We start from the raw sequence: 24,189 nt of genomic DNA, 5'->3' as shown, positions 1-24,189 counted from the left end.
GTCAGTGGATTGAATCAAGGCATGTGAAGCGTCTGGGGTAAACCATGGAAAGCTGTGTAGGTATGTATATTTGCGTGTGTGGACGTATGTATATACATGTGTATGGGGGGGGTTGGGCCATTTCTTTCGTCTGTTTCCTTGCGCTACCTCGCAAACGCGGGAGACAGCGACAAAGTATAAAAAAAAAAAAAAAAAAATATGGGTATGTGTTTGTGCGTGTGTGTATGTGTGTGTGAGTGGATGGGTCATTCTTTGTCTGTTTTTTATTGCTACCTTGCTGATGTGGGAAACAGCGATCAAGTATAATAAAAGTAAAAAATAATTCTGGTGAGTGGATGTGGGTGAATGAGGCCTTTTTTGGTCTGTTCCTAATGCTACTTTGTTTACGTAGGAAATGGTGAATAAGCATAAAATGAAATAAAGATGTTACTGTCTTTTAATATTGTGATATAGATTTTTTCATATTACTGCTGCTGCTCAAGGGTTAACATTTTCTTGTGTCTTCTGAATTTGCTGCAGATGGTGACAACATCTATTGCAGTTAGTGAATGATAAGTTCTGCAAAAGATCATTATCTTTGAATGGAGAGAAGTATTGGCTAAAGAATTTATGGGATATGAAGATGGAAAATTGGTAAAGAATGACCTGATATTTGAGGACAAATCAAAATTTATGTTGAATTAATGGGAGTAATTTAGAGAAATATTGGGATGTTAAATTTCCTGACATAGGCATTTAAGAAGAGGTTCTTTGTGGCTACCCTGCACCCTACATTGTATTAGAAAGGCTGTATCAGATGTCATTTGATATGTGTAAAATGGTTGAAAGTATTTGGTTTGGTTTGTGAGAGTATAAAAGCCTATTATTTATTACAAGACTAAGCATTGTGGATGGTACTGTGGTAAAGAATTTGAAAGGATGTTTTTTAGAGAGATTTAATTGAAGGTCATATTGTCAAGAGCAAATTGAATTTTAGGGATTGCATGAAGAATTAAAGTATGAGGTATTGTAAGATGTTATGTGTAAAACTTAAAGGTAGAGAGAAAATAGGATTCTCAAATTGTTTCCTTGATTTGACAGGAACATGTACTATGATGACAGGTGGATAGAAAAACAGATCCGTGGAATTACTAAGTGGCTGAATTTTATTTTAACACCACCAGAGGATGAGGATGTTGCATCTAAGGTTCAGAAAGGTAAGATTTTAAGACTGTTTCCAGACTTTTTTAGTTTCAAGGAGGACTTTTGATAATATTAGAAAATGTTTGTTTGTTTGTTTTGCTTTGTCGCTGTCTCCTGCGTTTGCGAGGTAGCGCAAGGAAACAGACGAAAGAAATGGCCCAACCCACCCCCATACACATGTATATACATACACATCCACACACGCAAATATACATACCTATACATCTCAATGTACACATATATATACACACACAGACATATACTTATATACCCATGCACACAATTCACACTGTCTGCCTTTATTCATTCCCATCGCCACCTTGCCACACATGGAAATATAAACTTTACATAGTTTGTTTTTTGATTTAGTACTGCATTTTTAATGCTTACAGTATTTATTTTATTACTGAACAATAAGCTTAAGACGTAGTTGTGCTGACTTAATAGTATCAGCAGATGAAAGACATTTAACTGAAGCCTGAGTTCCTAAATAAGTGACTGCCTCTGAGTAGTGTGGTTCAGCCTGCCTACACCTTGTTTCTTCGTACTTGGTGACCCAAGTACTTAGTGTTCATGAAAAGATAACTGAATGAATTGTTTTTCTGTCTTGCTGAAATGAAAGTGCAAACGTCTGTTAATACTGATTCTGTAATGGTGCTGGATGAGCAGTCTCTTAGTCATTGGCCTCATTTGTACATATCTGATCTGTCATAGTTAATGTTCTGAAACCAGAACCTAACATCCACATCCACATGTGCCCTGGTTCAGCTTATTGACGGCATGTCCGTTGACATACACCAACAGATTTCAGTATGGTCATCTGGTATGAAGGAACAGGTTTTAAGGATATCCCACTCTTATAGCAACTGACTCGAACACTATGCTTCCACATAATTGACAGATCTCACACGTCATAGATGGCTTCAACTAACCCATCCCTTCTCCTGCACAGTATTACTAATTATTATGATAAAACCTGAGGATCCCTTCTCTGGGGGCTCCTACAGCTTCAAGGTTGCACTACACTCTGAAGGGACAAGATGAATTCTTTTGAAGTGAATTCTTGGATGAGATTGTACTCTTGTTTTGCCATCTGATGGGGAGATGTACATGAGGTCAAGAGGAAGGTGCAGGGGCAATGAAAAATGTGAAATGAGAGATGGAAAGAGAGTGTAAGTAAATTTCAGGGAGAAAAAGAAAATGTTTAGAAAGGGGTTGAATAGAGAGAGGAGAACAAGAAAAGTTGGGGCATCAGTCAAGAGAACAGATAGGGAAGTGGAAACAAGCAAAGAAGTGGTGAAATGGTAGTATTTTAAAGGAATGTTAAAAGTATCAGATGATGGTAGGTGGTTTAGTGGAAAGAAAACAGGAGGTGAAAGCTTTAACATTGGATGAAGTGTGATGCAGCAGCTGGAGTGGATGGGATTGTAGTTGAATTTCTTAAGAAAGTGAGTGACGTTGTTGTAGATTGGAAAGTTAGGATTTTCACTGTATGTATGGCTCAAGATGAGGTTCCTTAGGATTGGCAGAATGCCTGTTTGGTGCCATGAGTGCATCTGGTAAGTTGTATGGGAGAGTGGTGATTGAGAGGTTGGTGGCATGCACCTAACATTAGATGGGTGGAACAGTTTGGCTTTAAGAGTGGTAGAGGATGTGTGGATCAGGTGTTTGCTTCAAAGAATCTGAAACACCTTTTCAGAAAGAGAAGGATTTTTTTTTTTTTTGTCGCTGTCTCCCGCGTTTGCGAGGTAGCGCAAGGAAACAGACGAAAGAAATGGCCCAACCCACCCCCATACACATGTATATACACACGTCCACACACGCAAAATATACATACCTACACAGCTTTCCATGGTTCACCCCAGACACTTCACATGCCCCGATTCAATCCACTGACAGCATGTCAACCTCGGTATACCACATCGCTCCAATTCACTCTATTCCTTGCCCTCCTTTCACCCTCCTGCATGTTCAGGCCCCGATCACACAAAATCTTTTTCACTCCATCTTTCCACCTCCAATTTGGTCTCCCTCTTCTCCTCGTTCCCTCCACCTCCGACACATATATCCTCTTGGTCAATCTTTCCTCACTCATTCTCTCCATGTGCCCAAACCATTTCAAAACACCCTCTTCTGCTCTCTCAACCATGCTCTTTTTATTTCCACACATCTCTCTTACCCTTACGTTACTTACTCGATCAAACCGCCTCACACCACACATTGTCCTCAAACATCTCATTTCCAGCACATCCATCCTCCTGCTCACAACTCTATCCATAGCCCATGCCTCGCAACCATACAACATTGTTGGAACCACTATTCCTTCAAACATACTCATTTTTGCTTTCCGAGATAATGTTCTCGACTTCCACACATTCTTCAAGGCTCCCAGAATTTTTGCCCCCTCCCCCACCCTATGATCCACTTCCGCTTCCATGGTTCCATCCACTGCCAGATCCACTCCCAGATATCTAAAACACTTCACTTCCTCCAGTTTTTCTCCATTCAAACTCACCTCCCAATTGACTTGACCCTCAACCCTACTGTACCTAATAACCTTGCTCTTATTCACATTTACTCTTAACTTTCTTCTTTCACACACTTTACCAAACTCAGTCACCAGCTTCTGCAGTTTCTCACATGAATCAGCCACCAGCGCTGTATCATCAGCGAACAACAACTGACTCACTTCCCAAGCTCTCTCATCCCCAACAGACTTCATACTTGCCCCTCTTTCCAAAACTCTTGTATTCACCTCCCTAACAACCCCATCCATTAACAAATTAAACAACCATGGAGACATCACACACCCCTGCCGCAAACCTACATTCACTGAGAACCAATCACTTTCCTCTCTTCCTACACGTACACATGCCTTACATCCTCAATAAAAACTTTTCACTGCTTCTAACAACTTGCCTCCCACACCATATATTCTTAATACCTTCCACAGAGCATCTCTATCAACTCTATCATATGCCTTCTCCAGATCCATAAATGCTACATACAAATCCATTTGCTTTTCTAAGTATTTCTCACATACATTCTTCAAAGCAAACACCTGATCCACACATCCTCTACCACTTCTGAAACCACACTGCTCTTCCCCAATCTGATGCTTTGTACATGCTTTCACCCTCTCAATCAATACCCCCTCATATGATTTACCAGGAATACTCAACAAACTCATACCTCTGTAATTTGAGCACTCACTCTTATCCCCTTTGCCTTTGTACAATGGCACTATGCACGCATTCCGCCAATCCTCAGGCACCTCACCGTGAGTCATACATACATTAAATAACCTTACCAACCAGTCAACAATACAGTCACCCCCTTTTTTAATAAATTCCACAGCAATACCATCCAAACCTGCTGCCTTGCCGGCTTTCATCTTCCGCAAAGCTTTTACTACCTCTTCTCTGTTTACCAAATCATTTTCCCTAACCCTCTCACTTTGCACACCACCTCGACCAAAACACCCTATATCTGCCACTCTATCATCAAACACATTCAACAAACCTTCAAAATACTCACTCCATCTCCTTCTCACATCACCACTACTTGTTATCACCTCCCCATTTGCGCCCTTCACTGAAGTTCCCATTTGCTCCCTTGTCTTACGCACTTTATTTACCTCCTTCCAGAACATCTTTTTATTCTCCCTAAAATTTAATGATACTCTCTCACCCCAACTCTCATTTGCCCTTTTTTTCACCTCTTGCACCTTTCTCTTGACCTCCTGTCTCTTTCTTTTATACGTCTCCCACTCAACTGCATTTTTTCCCTGCAAAAATCGTCCAAATGCCTCTCTCTTCTCTTTCACTAATACTCTTACTTCTTCATCCCACCACTCACTACCCTTTCTAATCAACCCACCTCCCACTCTTCTCATGCCACAAGCATCTTTTGTGCAATCCATCACTGATTCCCTAAATACATCCCATTCCTCCCCCACTCCCCTTACTTCCATTGTTCTCATCTTTTTCCATTCTGTACTCAGTCTCTCTTGGTACTTTCTCACACAAGTCTCCTTCCCAAGCTCACTTACTCTCACCACCCTCTTCACCCCAACATTCACTCTTTTTTTCTGAAAACCCATACAAATCTTCACCTTAGCCTCCACAAGATAATGATCAGACATCCCTCCAGTTGCACCTCTCAGCACCTTAACATCCAAAAGTCTCTCTTTCGCGCGCCTGTCAATTAACACGTAATCCAATAACGCTCTCTGGCCATCTCTCCTACTTACATAAGTATACTTATGTATATCTCGCTTTTTAAACCAGGTATTCCCAATCATCAGTCCTTTTTCAGCACATAAATCTACAAGCTCTTCACCATTTCCATTTACAACACTGAACACCCCATGTATACCAATTATTCCCTCAACTGCCACATTACTCACCTTTGCATTCAAATCACCCATCACTATAACCCGGTCTCGTGCATCAAAACCACTAACACACTCATTCAGCTGCTCCCAAAACACTTGCCTCTCATGATCTTTCTTCTCATGCCCAGGTGCATATGCACCAATAATCACCCATCTCTCTCCATCAACTTTCAGTTTTACCCATATTAATCGAGAATTTACTTTCTTACATTCTATCATGTACTCCCACAACTCCTGTTTCAGGAGTACTGCTACTCCTCCCTTGCTCTTGTCCTCTCACTAACCCCTGACTTTACTCCCAAGACATTCCCAAACCACTCTTCCCCTTCACCCTTGAGCTTCGTTTCACTCAGAGCCAAAACATCCAGGTTCCTTTCCTCAAACATACTACCTATCTCTCCTTTTTTCACATCTTGGTTACATCCACACACATTTAGGCACCCCAATCTGAGCCTTCGAGGAGTATGAGCACTCCCCGCGTGACTCCTTCTTCTGTTTCCCATTTTAGAAAGTTAAAAAAATACAAGGAGGGGAGGATTTCTGGCCCCCCGCTCCCGTCCCGTCTAGTCGCTTTCTACGACACGCGAGGAATGCGTGGGAAGTATTCTTTCACCCCTATCCCCAGGGATAATATACATATATATATATATATACACATACACACACATACACACACACACACGCACATATACACACACACACATACATATATATACATATGAAAAATGTAAGAAACAATTTAGAAAACTGAAACTTCTAGCTTGAAATGAAAAGAAAAAAATGAATGTCACATAATGGTTCAACCTCTGGCTATGGAAAAAGGAAATGTTTAATTTATTTACACAAAAGTCAATAGAAGGATTTGTATGTGGCATTAATAGATCTGGAGAGGGGGTACTGGACACCACCTGCACAAAGTTACACCACGAATATAAATGCACTAATGGGCAAGACTATCATTAGGAGTACTGTCTCATCAAAGAACTTGTCACTCCAAAAGATTCTACATTTCCGTGTTACTAGAGGTAGTGCAGCCTTGGGCTGCAGGAGCCTTTAGAAAGTTCCTTGGTAACACCAGGGCTGTTTCAAGAAATTGAGTTTGGGGTAATAATGAATAAATAGATCTGGAGAAAGCATATGATAAAGTTGATTGAGATGCTTTTTGGAATGTGTTACAAGTATATGGCATAGGAGAAAACCTACTGGAAGCAGTGAGGAGTTTCTGTCAAGAGAATAAGGTATGTGCTCAAGAAGGAAGAATGGAGGTTGAGTGGTTCCAGGTGAAAATGAGTTTGCAACAGGGGTGTGTGATGTTTTACTAGGGCTGTTTAATCTATATATGGATGAGGTTTGGAGGGAGGGATATGTAAGAGTCTTGGAAAGAGGGTTGTGTTTGCAGTCTGTTGAAGGTGAGGGGACCTAGAGGTGAGTCAGTTGCTGTATGCTGATGACATTGTGCTGGTAGCATATTTGATTGAAAAACTGAAGAAGCCAGTGTCTAAGTTTTGGAGAATGAATGGACAAAGTTGAGTTAATGAAGTATCTATGGTTTTCATTCTGTGTAGTATTGCTTCATTGTTCTTAAATACACCATGATTTAGTATTATCTCATACTTACAGTTGATATGGGCAAGCTTTGGACCTGAAGCTACAAGGAGCAAGTGCATTCCAGTGGCCCCTACCAAAGAAATTATGTCCTTGAGGGCCTACACTGCAAGACGGAGGTTGAATTGTTTAAGAAGAAAGGCTTGTCGTTTCTACCAGAGTCCAAAAATGATTGAAGTTGTAGTGAAGCTTGAAAAAGCTATAGATAAAAAGCATTTGGTCATTCGTAAAGACAGAATGACACATGTTGATGTTGGTAAGGTTTATTTTTTATTTATACACAAGATTAAGAAGGGAAATCCATTGATATTTGGAAGATACAGAATAGTTTGATTATGCTACTTGTCAGGAAGCCTTAGGAATTTACTATGGGCTACTGCCAGGGCAATAGGATTTTATTCAACCTGCATAGAATATTAAGAGAAGGAATGCTTGAAGTTTTTTGTAATATTTTTAATTGCTTTTAAGGAATATGATCAATATATGTGAAATCAAGATTTATTTTTCAGGTTTAAAGCAGGTGATGCTCCATTTAGTGCTTTGTTACAATCCATTGTGGCTACGTATTGGGCTTGAAACAGTGTATGGTGAATTGCTTCACCTCACTAGTAACAGTGACATAACTGGCATCACGCACTTCTTAATCACCAGGTAAATATTATTGTTGTATGTGAAACAAGCATGACCTTTAGAGAATATCTTCTATTCCTCATTGTCAGAATTTAACCATATGGATTTAGTGCAAGTCTGGAGAACCTCATCATAGACACAGTCAGACTGAAGCATAAGTTGTTTATTATTAGTACCTTTGACACAACTCTCTGTATATAATCTGCCCCATGCACATGGGATATAAGATATTCTGAATTGCAATTAGGTGGACTAGGTTTAAAAAGAATAAGGAATATACATACTTTTTTTCATCCATGGGGATAGGGTAGAGAATGCTACATTATGTTCCCTGTATGCTGGTGGAGGAAAGTTCCTGAATGCAGTGAGTTTTAACCGAGTGAGTAAGGTGTCTGTTTGGGTAGGAAAGGAGAAGGATGAGTGGTTCCAAGGGAAAGTGGATCTGCACCAACAGTACAGGATGCCACCATAGCTGTGTAATGTTTACATGGTTTAGGTGGTGATGGTTGTAAATATAAGGGTCTTAAAGCAAAAGATAGGTCTGTAATATAGTAGGGTTGGCAAGCCTGGGATTAAGTCACTTGCTATTTGCAGATGACATGGCTCTGCTGGCAACTCAGGATGAAACTTTAGGAGCTGGTATATGAATATGGGAGAGTGTTTAAAAAGAGGTAGTTGAGAGTTAATATGAACAAGAGTAAGATAAGGATGAATAGCAAAGGTGGGGGAGGGTGACAAAACAGTAAAAGTGTGGATACGAATGGTGGGGATGCTGAGGAAAAAGAGGTTCATGTGCCTAGGGGTGGACATGGCAGCAGAGGGAGCCTTCTGGGTGGAAGTGAGTCATAGGGTGGGAGAGGTTAGCTAATGTCTTGGGTGATTTGAAGTGCATTTGGAATGAGAGGTCATTGCTTCTTAGGGCAAAGATGGGCATGTTTAAGTTATTGTAATCCCACCAGTGTTTTACAGATGTGATCCTGGCTGTGAATGCAGAAAAATGGAAGAGGATGGTCACATTGGAAATTATATGCCTTAAGATGTTATGTAGTGTTAGGTAGGTTGATTGTGTACTGAATGACCCTGTTAGAGTGAAATGTGGTTGCAGTTGTAATTGGTGTAGTAGTTAGCATTCCTGACTGTGATGCACTTACAGGCCACCCAGGGTCAGGAGCATAGGTTCAAACCCTGATTGTGGTAATTGGTCCATAGTCAACCCAGCTGTTCATCCACCCTTAAGGGTTGGTGTATACAATGGGTACCTGCCTCAGGTTGGGACACATGTATATATATATATATATAGATAGCGTAAATGACATGGCCTTGATTAGGGCCTCTGTTGCCCATGCCATCTCAGTTAACCTACAAAAAGACCACTTTAGAGAACTGATCAGGGAGTGTTGAAATGGTTTGGACACGAGAGGATAAGCTAAGAAAAATTAATTTAAGAAAAGACATGAATGTGGGCCAAAGGGGGAACTTTGAGAAGAAACCAAGAAAAGATGGAAGAATGGAGTGAAGGAGGCCTTGGGGTATCAAGACCTTAACATTCAAGAGGATGAGAGGTGTGGAAGGGATAGAAAGAACTGAATTGGCATGATATGTGGGGGTGATTGCTCTCTTTGGGTTGACTAAGGCATGAGAAGCGGTTAAAATAAACCATGAAATAATATATGGAGCTTAGCTTTGGATGGTAAGCTCTAGTTTTAGTACATTATTCTTGACAGCTATAGAGCAGTTGTATACAAGACCACTGTTCTTGATGCTGTCATGCTAAGGTGGGAAAAACATTTATACCTGTTTGCTGTTTCCCACCTTAGCAAGGTAGCATGAGGAATAGATGACTGAGCCTTAGAGGAAAAATAATTTCTCAGCTCCTTCTACTGTTCCTGCTTTTGGAAAGTAGTAATGCTGGAGAGAAGGATTTTCCATCTCTTATCTCCTCTATCTTAGATGCCCTTTTTAACATACAACAGATACATGGTTAATATTCTTTCTTGCTTGTCACTTGCAATATAAAAGCAGTGAGGCATAAAAAAATAGGTATCTAATTGGATATGTATTTCTTGATCATGATTTTTTTTTTTTTTTTTTTTTTTTTTTTGTCGCTGTCTCCCGCGTTTGCGAGGTAGCGCAAGGAAACAGATGAAAGAAATGGCCCAACCCACCCCCATACACATGTATATACATACGTCCACACACGCAAATATACATACCTACACAGCTTTCCATGGTTTACCCCAGACGCTTCACATGCCTTGATTCAATCCACTGACAGCACGTCAACCCCGGTATACCACATCGCTCCAATTCACTCTATTCCTTGTCCTCCTTTCACCCTCCTGCATGTTCAGGCCCCGATCACACAAAATCTTTTTCACTCCATCTTTCCACCTCCAATTTGGTCTCCCTCTTCTCCTCGTTCCCTCCACCTCCGACACATATATTCTCTTGGTCAATCTTTCCTCACTCATTCTCTCCATGTGCCCGAACCATTTCAAAACACCCTCTTCTGCTCTCTCAACCACGCTCTTTTTATTTCCACACCTCTCTTACCCTTACGTTACTTACACGGTCAAACCACCTCACACCACATAATGCCCTCAAACATCTCATTTCCAGCACATCCATCCTCCTGCGCACAACTCTATCCATAGCCCACGCCTCGCAACCATACAACATTGTTGGAACCACTATTCCTTCAAACATACCCATTTTTGCTTTCCGAGATAATGTTCTCGACTTCCACACATTCTTCAAGGCCCCCAGAATTTTCGCCCCCTCCCCCACCCTATGATTCACTTCCGCTTCCATGGTTCCATCCGCTGCCAGATCCACTCCCAGATATCTAAAACACTTCACTTCCTCCAGTTTTTCTCCATTCAAACTCACCTCCCAATTGACTTGACCCTCAACCCTACTGTACCTAATAACCTTGCTCTTATTCACATTTACTCTTAACTTTCTTCTTTCACACACTTTACCAAACTCAGTCACCAGCTTCTGCAGTTTCTCACATGAATCAGCCACCAGCGCTGTATCATCAGCGAACAACAACTGACTCACTTCCCAAGCTCTCTCATCCACAACAGACTTCATACTTGCCCCTCTTTCCAAAACTCTTGCATTCACCTCCCTAACAACCCCATCCATAAACAAATTAAACAACCATGGAGACATCACACACCCCTGCCGCAAACCTACATTCACTGAGAACCAATCACTTTCCTCTCTTCCTACACGTTCACATGCCTTACATCCTCGATAAAAACTTTTCACTGCTTCTAACAACTTTCCTCCCACACCATATATTCTTAATACCTTCCACAGAGCATCTCTATCAACTCTATCATATGCCTTCTCCAGATCCATAAATGCTACATACAAATCCATTTGCTTTTCTAAGTATTTCTCACATACATTCTTCAAAGCATTGGATTACGTGTTAATTGACAGGCGTGCGAAAGAGAGACTTTTGGATGTTAATGTGCTGAGAGGTGCAACTGGAGGGATGTCTGATCATTATCTTGTGGAGGCTAAGGTGAAGATTTGTATGGGTTTTCAGAAAAGAAGAGTGAATGTTGGGGTGAAGAGGGTGGTGAGAGTAAGTGAGCTTGGGAAGGAGACCTGTGTGAGGAAGTACCAGGAGAGACTGAGTACAGAATGGAAAAAGGTGAGAACAATGGAAGTAAGGGGAGCGGGGGAGGAATGGGATGTATTTAGGGAATCAGTGATGGATTGCGCAAAAGATGCTTGTGGCATGAGAAGAGTGGGAGGTGGGTTGATTAGAAAGGGTAGTGAGTGGTGGGATGAAGAAGTAAGAGTATTAGTGAAAGAGAAGAGAGAGGCATTTGGACGATTTTTGCAGGGAAAAAATGCAATTGAGTGGGAGATGTATAAAAGAAAGAGACAGGAGGTCAAGAGAAAGGTGCAAGAGGTGAAAAAAAGGGCAAATGAAAGTTGGGGTGAGAGAGTATCATTAAATTTTAGGGAGAATAAAAAGATGTTCTGGAAGGAGGTAAATAAAGTGCGTAAGACAAGGGAGCAAATGGGAACTTCAGTGAAGGGCGCAAATGGGGAGGTGAAAACAAGTAGTGGTGATGTGAGAAGGAGATGGAGTGAGTATTTTGAAGGTTTGTTGAATGTGTTTGATGATAGAGTGGCAGATATAGGGTGTTTTGGTCGAGGTGGTGTGCAAAGTGAGAGGGTTAGGGAAAATGATTTGGTAAACAGAGAAGAGGTAGTGAAAGCTTTGCGGAAGATGAAAGCCGGCAAGGCAGCAGGTTTGGATGGTATTGCAGTGGAATTTATTAAAAAAGGGGGTGACTGTATTGTTGACTGGTTGGTAAGGTTATTTAATGTATGTATGACTCATGGTGAGGTGCCTGAGGATTGGCGGAATGCGTGCATAGTGCCATTGTACAAAGGCAAAGGGGATAAGAGTGAGTGCTCAATTTACAGAGGTATAAGTTTGTTGAGTATTCCTGGTAAATTATATGGGAGGGTATTGATTGAGAGGGTGAAGGCATGTACAGAGCATCAGATTGGGGAAGAGCAGTGTGGTTTCAGAAGTGGTAGAGGATGTGTGGATCAGGTGTTTGCTTTGAAGAATGTATGTGAGAAATACTTAGAAAAGCAAATGGATTTGTATGTAGCATTTATGGATCTGGAGAAGGCATATGATAGAGTTGATAGAGATGCTCTGTGGAAGGTATTAAGAATATATGGTGTGGGAGGAAAGTTGTTAGAAGCAGTGAAAAGTTTTTATCGAGGATGTAAGGCATGTGAACGTGTAGGAAGAGAGGAAAGTGATTGGTTCTCAGTGAATGTAGGTTTGCGGCAGGGGTGTGTGATGTCTCCATGGTTGTTTAATTTGTTTATGGATGGGGTTGTTAGGGAGGTAAATGCAAGAGTTTTGGAAAGAGGGGCAAGTATGAAGTCTGTTGGGGATGAGAGAGCTTGGGAAGTGAGTCAGTTGTTGTTCGCTGATGATACAGCGCTGGTGGCTGATTCATGTGAGAAACTGCAGAAGCTGGTGACTGAGTTTGGTAAAGTGTGTGAAAGAAGAAAGTTAAGAGTAAATGTGAATAAGAGCAAGGTTATTAGGTACAGTAGGGTTGAGGGTCAAGTCAATTGGGAGGTGAGTTTGAATGGAGAAAAACTGGAGGAAGTGAAGTGTTTTAGATATCTGGGAGTGGATCTGGCAGCGGATGGAACCATGGAAGCGGAAGTGGATCATAGGGTGGGGGAGGGGGCGAAAATTCTGGGGGCCTTGAAGAATGTGTGGAAGTCGAGAACATTATCTCGGAAAGCAAAAATGGGTATGTTTGAAGGAATAGTGGTTCCAACAATGTTGTATGGTTGCGAGGCGTGGGCTATGGATAGAGTTGTGCGCAGGAGGATGGATGTGCTGGAAATGAGATGTTTGAGGACAATGTGTGGTGTGAGGTGGTTTGATCGAGTGAGTAACGTAAGGGTAAGAGAGATGTGTGGAAATAAAAAGAGCGTGGTTGAGAGAGCAGAAGAGGGTGTTTTGAAATGGTTTGGGCACATGGAGAGAATGAGTGAGGAAAGATTGACCAAGAGGATATATGTGTCGGAGGTGGAGGGAACGAGAAGTGGGAGACCAAATTGGAGGTGGAAAGATGGAGTGAAAAAGATTTTGTGTGATCGGGGCCTGAACATGCAGGAGGGTGAAAGGAGGGCAAGGAATAGAGTGAATTGGATCGATGTGGTATACCGGGGTTGACGTGCTGTCAGTGGATTGAATCAAGGCATGTGAAGCGTCTGGGGTAAACCATGGAAAGCTGTGTAGGTATGTATATTTGCGTGTGTGGACGTATGTATATACATGTGTATGGGGGGGGTTGGGCCATTTCTTTCGTCTGTTTCCTTGCGCTACCTCGCAAACACGGGAGACAGCGACAAAGTATAATAAAAAAAATAATAATTCTTCAAAGCAAACACCTGATCCACACATCCTCTACCACTTCTGAAACCACACTGCTCTTCCCCAATCTGATGCTCTGTACATGTCTTCACCCTCTCAATCAATATCCTCCCATATAATTTACCAGGAATACTCAACAAACTTATACCTCTGTAATTTGAGCACTCACTCTTATCCCCTTTGCCTTTGTACAATGGCACTATGCACGCATTCCGCCAATCCTCAGGCACCTCACCATGAGTCATACATACATTAAATAACCTTATCAACCAGTCAACAACACAGTCACCCCCTTTTTTAATAAATTCCACTGCAATACCATCCAAACCTGCTGCCTTGCCGGCTTTCATCTTCCGCAAAGCTTTTACTACCTCTTCTCTGTTTACCAAATCATTTTCCCTAACCCTCTCACTTTGCACACCACCTCGACCAAAACACCCTATATCTGCCACTCTATCATCAAACACATTCAACAAACCTTCAAAATACTCACTCCATCTCCTTCTCACATCACCACTACTTGTTATCACCTCCCCATTTGCTCCCTTCACTGAAGTTCCCATTTGCTCCCTTGTCTTACGCACTTTATTTACCTCCTTCCAGAACATCTTTTTATTCTCCCTAAAATTTAATGATACTCTCTCACCCCAACTCTCATTTGCCCTTTTTTTCTTGATCATGATTTTGTGTTGGTCAAATCTAGCCAGTCTTTTAAATGAAAGCATTAGAAATGTTTGTGTTAGGCTTAAAGGATACATTTTTTTTTACCTGAAAACATGTTGTTCTCTGTTTAATATAAAACAATTTCTTTGAAATAGGTTGCTGAATAATCCAGACATAGCTGCTCATTATGCTCATCCATCAGTGCCACATTCCTACCGTTCTGGTTATGAGGAGTCAATCAAAACCTTCCAGTTAAAAAAGTTCCTGTTGCTGGTGTTCTTCCTGGATCGTGCCAAAACTTCACGTCTGATTGACCATGATCCTTGCTTGTTCAACAAGGAGGCTGAGTATAAAGTATGATCACTCTTGTAATATTCATAATGATGTTAAAGTAGCCATAACTGAGAAAGTGTAAAACTGATTTTGATTATTGCACCAGCTGAGGTGACTTTTTTTTGATGCATTCTTATATCTCAAAGAACAAACAGTCTACAACATCACTTGTGTGATACTCAGAGCAATCTCACTGTTTTAGATTCTCTCCTTTGTTACACACAGGTAATGCATTCCTGAAAGAATGTATGAACAGTGAATATATTTTTAGTGAACATACCAGTTGATGGGGAAAATTAGCATGTTTTCCCAACACCTCCCAAAGTTCCTCTTTAAGCATCCAGGGTGCTAGAAATTTGCAGGAAGGATTATTTATCCTGTTAATGTGTAGACGTAAAACCTAAGGTTATGTAGATCAGGACAAGTAAAAAATAAGAGCAGTAAAGATGCATAACTTACATAGAATAGTTGGATTTATTTAATTATGATTTCCAAGGGAGCAGTTTCTGTAAAAGAGTCCTGGTGTTACCCACGATGTTTCTAAAGGTTCCTGCAGCTCAAGGCTACGCTACTTCCAGTAACAGGGACATCCAGGCTCCTTTGGAGAGACAAGCTCTTTGACGAGACTGTATTCCTAGTGATACAGCATTGTCAAAGGTGATTGTTTTTGCTTATGTTGTAACCACAAGTGGGTGGAGTCCTGTAACACCTATACTTGTTGGATTTAGGAGGATAGATAAAATGAAAATATGAGAAGGCTATGTGTTTTAAAGGAATCATTAAGAAAGAAGTATGAATGAAAGTCCTTTAGGACTACAGCATCAAGTAGAATGTATGGCTGACAACAAGTTGGTCAAAAAGATGTAAAGTAGTAAATTAGAAGGTACAAGGAGGAGAGGTAGACTGGAAGAAATTGATTTATGAAATAAGAGAAAGTATTAGGGCTAGGGACATATCAGGTGAAGAGGCTGGAGGCATGGTTGGGGATTGGAAGCAATTGAAGCAATTTTTGTATGCAGGTGCTGTGAATGGAGTCATTGGCCTCACTTGACCAATCAGCTTTGTGTGTAAAGTTGAAATAAGAAGTACTTCACAAGTTTGGAACTCCATATTTCACTGTAAGACTCAGGAGTTAGTTGAGGATGTGAGTGTTGTAATTGTGGGGGGCTGTATGTGCATAATCCACCCCAGTTAAAATGGAAATGGAGTTATAGTGATATGTAGATAGATAGGTTATTAAATTTCAAATATGAGATTTTTAATGTTATATGGATTTGTAGTTTGTTTTTTTATCCATCATTTACTTAAGGTGGTAGGGAATGATTGTTGTTTTGGTATTCCTTTGTACACATGAGTATTTTTTTACTGGAGAATTATGTTTTTAGGGATAATGCTTGTAATGAAAAGGAAAACTTCATCTGATCTCGATATATTACAGGCAAGCAGAAGCATCTTGATTGCCTTTGCCCGTGAATTTCTCTCTGGTGTTGGGGACATAACCAAGCATCTGGGTTATCTAGGATATATTGTCACTCACAGGCAGACAACCTTGGAAGAGTTTGATTATGCTGTCACAAATTTGCCTGTGGATTTACGCTGTGGGGTTCGGTTAACGTAAGTAAACCTAAGTTTATAGTGTTGTGTCTTCTTAATGTTCTTTGCCTCATGTATCATTTTCTGGATTCAAAGAAAGTAGTCCCATCTGCATATCCCTTCTTCAGAGCAGTTAGACAAACATTGTGTATCTACAGGCAGAAGACCCAAATTCTGTGCAATTTTAGCTAACAACTATATTCCCAACTGAAAGCAAGTATGACCTCTACAGATCCTCTTTTGAACTAGTACCTTGCATATATGCATACGTTCTTATGTACTGAGATCACACACTCATTTATTTACCATTCCACCTTACCTGTTCTTCTATATCCAGCAAATATCTTGTAGTGATTCCTTTTATATTCATTTTGTTCACACGCTGGTATCACCCAATGGATCCATCCTCTTCATTATCAACCACTTACTGAATGCACTGAGAACTGGAAGGGACAGGAAGTCCAAATTTTTTAATGGTCTTTACTTGGCATGCACCAGTATCAAAAGCCTGCTGTGCATGATTGATTGACACACATTATCTAAATGAAAAGGAATCATTTTCTTTCACCTCCCCTGAGGCATTTTTCATTAACACAACACATGATTGCATATTTCATGTTAGAGATGTAATACTAAAAGGATACTTTCACTGTAACTAACATTTGCCATTTTTCAGTCCTCACATTTTCTTCTTGACCTTCTGCTACTTCCTCTGGTACATCTCCCAATCACTCACACTCCTTCCCTGCAGGTAATGCCCATACATCTCTCTTTTGCTAACAACTTGCCTTCCTCATCCCACCATTTGTTACCTCTTCTCACCTGTCCACATCTCACCCATGTTTACAAAATAATTCTCTCATATATATAGGTACTTCTTTGTTGAATACCTCCCATTCTTCATCCACTACCAAAATTTCATTTTCTCTCACCTTTTGCCATTCCCTTCCAAGCTTCTTCACTTTTACCATCCTCTTACTGCCCATATAATTTCTTCTTTTCTTTGAAGCACCTACAAACTTTCATTCTTGCCTTGATCAAGAAATTATCAGACTTCCAACCAACTGCTCCTCTAAACACAGTTACATCCAAGGATCACTCTTCAGTATGCCTGTCAGTTAATGCACGATCCAATAATGCCAGCTGACCATCTACCCCACTCACTCACTTATACATCCATCTGTTCATACCACTTGTTCCTAGACACCATTCCTTTTTCAACACTCAACTCCGCAAGCTGTTCACCATTTACATTCACAACATTAGGTACCCTGTGCCCACAGTTATACCCTCAACTGCCACATCACCCTCTCTTGCATTCAGATTGCCCATCACTGATAATTGGTTCCTCTTATTAAGATTACTGATGTACTCATTCAGCTCCACTTAAAACACTCCCCTCTTCCATAATCCTCTTTATACAAGGTGCAAAAGCACAACAATCAGCCAACTCTCATAATCCACTCAATCACTCCCACCCCAACTCCCCAGTTAGAGGCTCCAGTCATGGACAAAAGTCCACACCAAGGCCAGGCGTTAATTGAAGTATAGAGAGGTTAATGAAAGGGAAAAAGAAGAGACAAGGAAAATTATGTATGAATTTTGCAGGAAGTGAAAAATCTGTCTTTTAAAATGTGCCAGGTCATAGATATCTAAAGATATGAGAGGATAGAGAGTTCCAAAGCTTTGAGGTGTAGGAAAAGAAATGGTTATCAAAACAGCCCACCCTTGACTTGCTAACAGCCACAAAGTAATGCATCAGCTTGCCGAGTATTGTGTGGTCTAACTAGCAGAGGGGACACACAGGCAGCCAGTTCTCGGAAGCAAAAACCAAAGTAATACCTGCAAGAAAGGGAAAGTGAACAAACATTGTGGTGTAGGGCAAGTAGGTCAAGTTTTGATGTTAACGTGGGAGAGCATATAATTCGAACTGCTTTCAACTTGACTTTCTAATACTCTTTCACTCATTCCCACAACTCCTGCCTCAGCTTAAGTGCCACTCCTTCATTTACTTAAGCCCTCACACTAAACCCTAATTTCACTTCTAAGATATTACTGAGCCTATCTTTCCATTTAGTTTAGTTTCCTTTAGAGCTAGAACATGCGGGTTATATACTTGATTATACTACCTATCCCTGCCTTTTTCTCATCCTGGTGTCATCCATGCATGTCCAGACATACCAGGTTCCCTTTTGGCTCCTTCAGCATTTAGTAATTGTAATGCAATATGTATGAAAGCAAAATGATGATAGTAACATAACTTCTTTTTCTTACTTTACTGCCATTTCCTTCATCAGTGAGGTAGTGCCAGGAACAGACAAAGAAAGGCCATATTTGTCATATTTGCTCACATCTATTCTCTACCTGTTGTGTGTAATGCACTGAAACCACAGCTTCCTATCCAAAACCAGGCCAAACAAACCTCTCCTTGGTTTACCCTGGCTGCTTCAGTCCAGACTTTTCTTCCTCCTGCATGTTCAGGCCCCCGATCACTTAAAATCTTTTTCACTCAATCCTTCCATCTCCAGTTTGGTCTTCCCCTTCTCCTTGTTCCCTCTACTTTTGACACATATATCCTCTCTGATAACCTTTCCTGACTCATTCTGTCCATATATCCGAACCATTTAAGCATATCCTTTTCAGCCCTCTCAACCACACTTTTTACTACCACATCTCTCTCTTACCCTTCTATTACTTAATCAAACTGCATTACATCACATATCGTCCTCAGACATTTCATTTCCAACATGTCCTTTCTCCTCTGCACATCCTCATTTATAGCCTGTTCCTTACATCCATGTCATATTTTTGGGACTACTATATCTTCAGACATACCCTATTTTGTCCTTTCATTTGATGATTCTTTCCACTCATTCTTCATTGCTCCTAGAATCTTCACTCCCCTTACCCACCCTATAACTCACTTCAGCTTTCATGGTTCAATTAGCTGCCATGTTCACTCCCAGGAATCTAAAACACTTCACTTCTGCCAATTTTTCTTCATTCAGATTCACACTCCAGCTGACTTGTCCCTTAACCCTCCTAAATCTCATGACCTTATACTTACTCACATTGGCCCTCAACTTCCTCCTTTCACACACTGTTGCAAACTCAGTCATCAACTTTTGCAGTTTCTCACTCGAATCTGTTAATGATAATAGATAGCTAAGTATAGAGATGTAATTATAAGTTTATATCTTTTTTCCACCTTTTAGGCGTGTGATAGAAATGCTGACCCATCAGTTTAATTTGAGCCCCAAGTTGCGTGTCCCAGCAATCAGCCGCCTGCAAAAGATCCACAATACAGATGTTGCAGTGACTGCCCTTGAGTCTGCTGGTTGTGCAGGAGTAAAGACAAAGTTTCCATCAAAGGATATCGTAGATGGTCATCGTGAGCAGACTCTTGGTCTCCTCTGGACTATAATTTTCAAGTTCCAAGTAAGTGTCATTTCTGCCAGATGTTTAAAAAGTTTCCTGAACTTTGTGAATCTTGTCATTTTGCAAGATGTATACTTTGTAAATGCTTATATAAAGGCAAGGGGGACACAGAGAAATGGCTGAATTATTGAGGTGCAAGTCTCAAGGATATTTTGTAAAGTGTATGAGGTAGTGGTGGTTGAGGGAGTGTGGCATGCATTGAGCATATGATTGGGGAGGAACAGTTTGACTAGGAGAGGAGGTGTATGTGTGGACTAAACCAGATGTATGCTTCTAAGAATTTGTGTAAGAAATGGTGAGAAAGATTGAATTGTATGTGGTGCATATATCATATTAGGCTTTTTCACTCATTCTTTCTTTATTTCTGGACCAATTCAGCATATTCTTGTGAGCCCTGTTAATCAAACTGCCCTTACTACCACATTTGTTTGGCACTGCCATTGCTTACATGATCATTCTGTACAACAGCATGTCCTCTGGCATGTTATTGCTAACACCTCCACCCCTCTTCATTTCCTTTGTATTTAAGGCCCAAATTCATATCCATACTATACATTTAGTCATGTCCATCTTTGACCCGGTAGACACTGCCTTCTCCTTCCACATGTTTCTTGTTACTCATAGGACCTGTTAGTATCCTTTCCCACCCAATGGCTCACTTCTGCCCCCATGGCTGTATCACTTCCATATTCACTCCCAGGTACTTGAGGGACTTTTTTTTTCTCCTGATCATCCTCATTTGTTTCCAGCTACCTTATGATTACAAGAACATTTGTTTCTCTTTAAGCTGTTATCTTGTACATCAAGTTTTAATGCTTTTTAACAGGAGTAAGGTCTTTTTAAAAATGTATAAATACATACAAAGAAAGAGGGGCAAGTATGCAGTCTGTTGTGGATGAGAGAGCTTGGGAAGTGAGTCAGTTGTTGTTCGCTGATGATACAGCGTTGGTGGCTGATTCATGTGAGAAACTGCAGAAGCTGGTGACTGAGTTTGGTAAAGTGTGTGATAGAAGAAAGTTAACCGTAAATGTGAATAAGAGCAAGGTTTATTAGGTACAGTAGGGTTGAGGGTCAAGTCAATTGGGAGGTAAGTTTGAATGGAGAAAAACTGGAGGAAGTAAAGTGTTTTAGATATCTGGGAGTGGATCTGGCAGTGGATGGAACCATGGAAGCGGAAGTGAATCATAGGGTGGGGGAGGGGGCGAAAATTCTGGGAGCCTTGAAGAATGTTTGGAAGTCGAGAACATTATCTTGGAAAGCAAAAATGGATATGTTTGAAGGAATAGGGTTTCCAACAATGTTGTATGGCTGCGAGGCGTGGGCTATGGATAGTGTTGTGCGCAGGAGGGTGGATGTGTTGGAAATGAGATGTTTGAGGACAATATGTGGTGTGAGGTGGTTTGATCGAGTAAGTAATGTAAGGGTAAGAGAGATGTGTGGAAATAAAAAGAGTGTGGTTGAGAGAGCAGAAGAGGGTGTTTTGAAATGGTTTGGTCACATGGAGAGAATGAATGAGGAAAGATTGACCAAGAGGATATATGTGTCAGAGGTGGAGGGAACGAGGAGAAGTGGGAGATCAAATTGGAGGTGGAAAGATGGAGTGAAAAAGATTTTGAGTGATCAGGGCCTGAACATGCAGGAGGGTGAAAGACGTGCAAGGAATAGAGTGAATTGGAACGATGTGGTATACCGGGGTCGACGTGCTGTCAATGGATTGAACCAGGGCATGTGAAGCGCCTGGGGTAGACCATGGAAAGTTCTGTGGGGCCTGGATGTGAAAAGGGAGCTGTGGTTTCGGTGCATTATTACGTGACAGCTAGAGACTGAGTGTGAATGAATGGGGCCTTTGTTGTCTTTTCCTAGTGCTACCTCGCACACATGAGGGGGGAGGGGATGTTATTCCATGTGTGACGAGGTGGCGATGGGAATAAATAAAGGCAGACAGTATGAATTATGTACATGTGAATATATGTATATGTCTGTGTGTGTATATATATGTGTACATTGAGATGTATAGGTATGTATATTTGCGTGTGTGGACGTGTATGTATATACATGTGTATGTGGGTGGGTTGGGCCATTCTTTCGTCTGTTTCCTTGCGCTACCTCGCAAATGCGGGAGACAGCGACATAGCAAAATAAATAATATAAATAAATACATACAAAGTAATGGTTTTGAGGATGTGGGTGTATGTGCCTTCATCATTCTTAAGTGGGAAGCATTTTATTATTTCAAATATTTCAGGAATAGAGTATGTAAGATGAGTTCAGTATGATATGTAGATAGGTTAATTTTAGCTGGATTGAGGGCCAAGTACCTACGATCAGATTTTGGGCTAGTACATAGAGCTCAAAGCCTTTCTAGCTTGATGAATTAATAAGGGTAATATTTGCATTGATATGCACTGCAATGGGTTGTAATCTACTGTATAAGCTTTTGTATTCATGAAGCAGTTTCATCACACCTAATATCTTTAATTTTTTTTTTCACAGGTTTGTCTTGTTGTATCTGAAGCTCGTATACGTGAGGAAATAGGTTACCTTCACAGGTCTCTTATTGTGCGTTCTCAACTTGAAGATAATGCCTGTGCTAGTTTAGAATTGATTTCTGAAGCAGTTACAGAATTGAATCAGCTAGCTAAGAAAGAATCAGGGAATGAGGATAGTATACTAGCTTATCTGAAGTTGTGGGCCCAATTCAGTTGTGCACATTATGGCTTGGAGGTTAGTATAATTTTTTTACATCTTAGTTGTTAGTATAAGTTATCCACAGTGTGTGCATACCCACAAACTGAACAGTTCAAGTGGGCCAGTTTAATGATATTTTTGGGTATCCTGTTTACATATAAATCTGTTTGTTTATCTATATCTCTGATGCCCTTTCCCTCCAGGAACTTCCTCAAGGGGTTAGCCATAGCAAAAGAGTGTTTATAACTGGTGACCTCCATTGTCACTTTTTAGCCCTCATTGCCTCACCTTTAACTGACCCCTGGCAAAGGGCAACTCTTGCACACTGTTTCCAGAGGCTCCTTCCTGATATTCCAAGGACTACTTCTACCTTATGTTCCATTCTGCTTCTTCTACCTAATGTTCCTATCAACTATTCCTACCCAATGTATCTACCTAATTCTCCTGCCTGATGTTCCTATATACTACTTTTTTTTTTTTCTTTTTTGTGTCTGTCTCCCGCGTTTGCGAGGTAGCGCAAGGAAACAGACGAAAGAAATGGCCCAACCCACCCCCATACACATGTATATACATACGTCCACACACGCAAATATACATACCTACACAGCTTTCCATGGTTTACCCCAGACGCTTCACATGCCCTGATTCAATCCACTGACAGCACGTCAACCCCGGTATACCACATCGATCCAATTCACTCTATTCCTTGCCCTCCTTTCACCCTCCTGCATGTTCAGGCCCCGTGCACACAAAATCTTTTTCACTCCATCTTTCCACCTCCAATTTGGTCTCCCACTTCTCCTCGTTCCCTCCACCTCCGACACATATATCCTCTTGGTCAATCTTTCCTCACTCATTCTCTCCATGTGCCCAAACCATTTCAAAACACCCTCTTCTGCTCTCTCAACCACGCTCTTTTTATTTCCACACTTCTCTCTTACCCTTACGTTACTTACTCGATCAAACCACCTCACACCACACATTGTCCTCAAACATCTCATTTCCAGCACATCCATCCTCCTGCACACAACTCTATCCATAGCCCACGCCTCGCAACCATACAACATTGTTGGAACCACTATTCCTTCAAACATACCCATTTTTGCTTTCCGAGATAATGTTCTCAACTTCCACACATTCTTCAAGGCTCCCAGGATTTTCGCCCCCTCCCCCACCCTATGATCCACTTCCGCTTCCGTGGTTCCATCCGCTGCCAGATCCACTCCCAGATATCTAAAACACTTTACTTCCTCCAGTTTTTCTCCATTCAAACTTACCTCCCAATTGACTTGACCCACAACCCTACTGTACCTAATTACCTTGCTCTTATTCACATTTACTCTTAACTTTCTTCTTTCACACACTTTACCAAACTCAGTCACCAGCTTCTGCAGTTTCTCACATGAATCAGCCACCAGCGCTGTATCATCAGCGAACAACAACAGACTCACTGCCCAAGCTCTCTCATCCCCAACAGACTTCATACTTGCCCCTCTTTCCAAAACTCTTGCATTCACCTCCCTAACAACCCCTACTTATTGTTCCAAACAATTTCCCAAAAGGCTGGGCTAGTGTGTAGTGCTCACCGCAGGAAAAATGAATTGTGCAAGTTAAGTGTTGTATAGTGTCTTGTTTGACAAAGAGAGATTGCATGTTTTTGGACAGAATTGCAGCAGTCTACATGTAGATGAGACAAAAAGAAAAGACAACTACC

General features: G+C 41.0%; 1 protein-coding gene and 1 long non-coding RNA gene across 4 annotated transcripts in view; one reads left to right on the top strand and one right to left on the bottom strand.

The window, feature by feature from the left end:
• Positions 1–24,189, bottom strand: part of LOC139762753 (uncharacterized) — a 471,178-nt gene that overhangs the window by 6,183 nt on the left and 440,806 nt on the right. The gene's annotated exons all lie outside the window — the stretch shown is intronic.
• Positions 1–24,189, top strand: part of LOC139762751 (uncharacterized) — a 173,211-nt gene that overhangs the window by 48,970 nt on the left and 100,052 nt on the right. The window contains 8 exon segments of the mRNA XM_071687858.1: positions 1,081–1,196; positions 7,199–7,221; positions 7,223–7,439; positions 7,693–7,834; positions 14,579–14,777; positions 16,195–16,370; positions 19,565–19,787; positions 22,281–22,511. Of these exon segments, the coding sequence (XP_071543959.1) occupies positions 1,081–1,196; positions 7,199–7,221; positions 7,223–7,439; positions 7,693–7,834; positions 14,579–14,777; positions 16,195–16,370; positions 19,565–19,787; positions 22,281–22,511 (1,327 nt within the window).

The sequence above is a fragment of the Panulirus ornatus genome, chromosome 44, assembly GCF_036320965.1.
Source record: "Panulirus ornatus isolate Po-2019 chromosome 44, ASM3632096v1, whole genome shotgun sequence".
NCBI classification, from domain to species: domain Eukaryota; kingdom Metazoa; phylum Arthropoda; class Malacostraca; order Decapoda; family Palinuridae; genus Panulirus; species Panulirus ornatus.
This window is presented reverse-complemented; position numbering and strand designations above follow the sequence as displayed.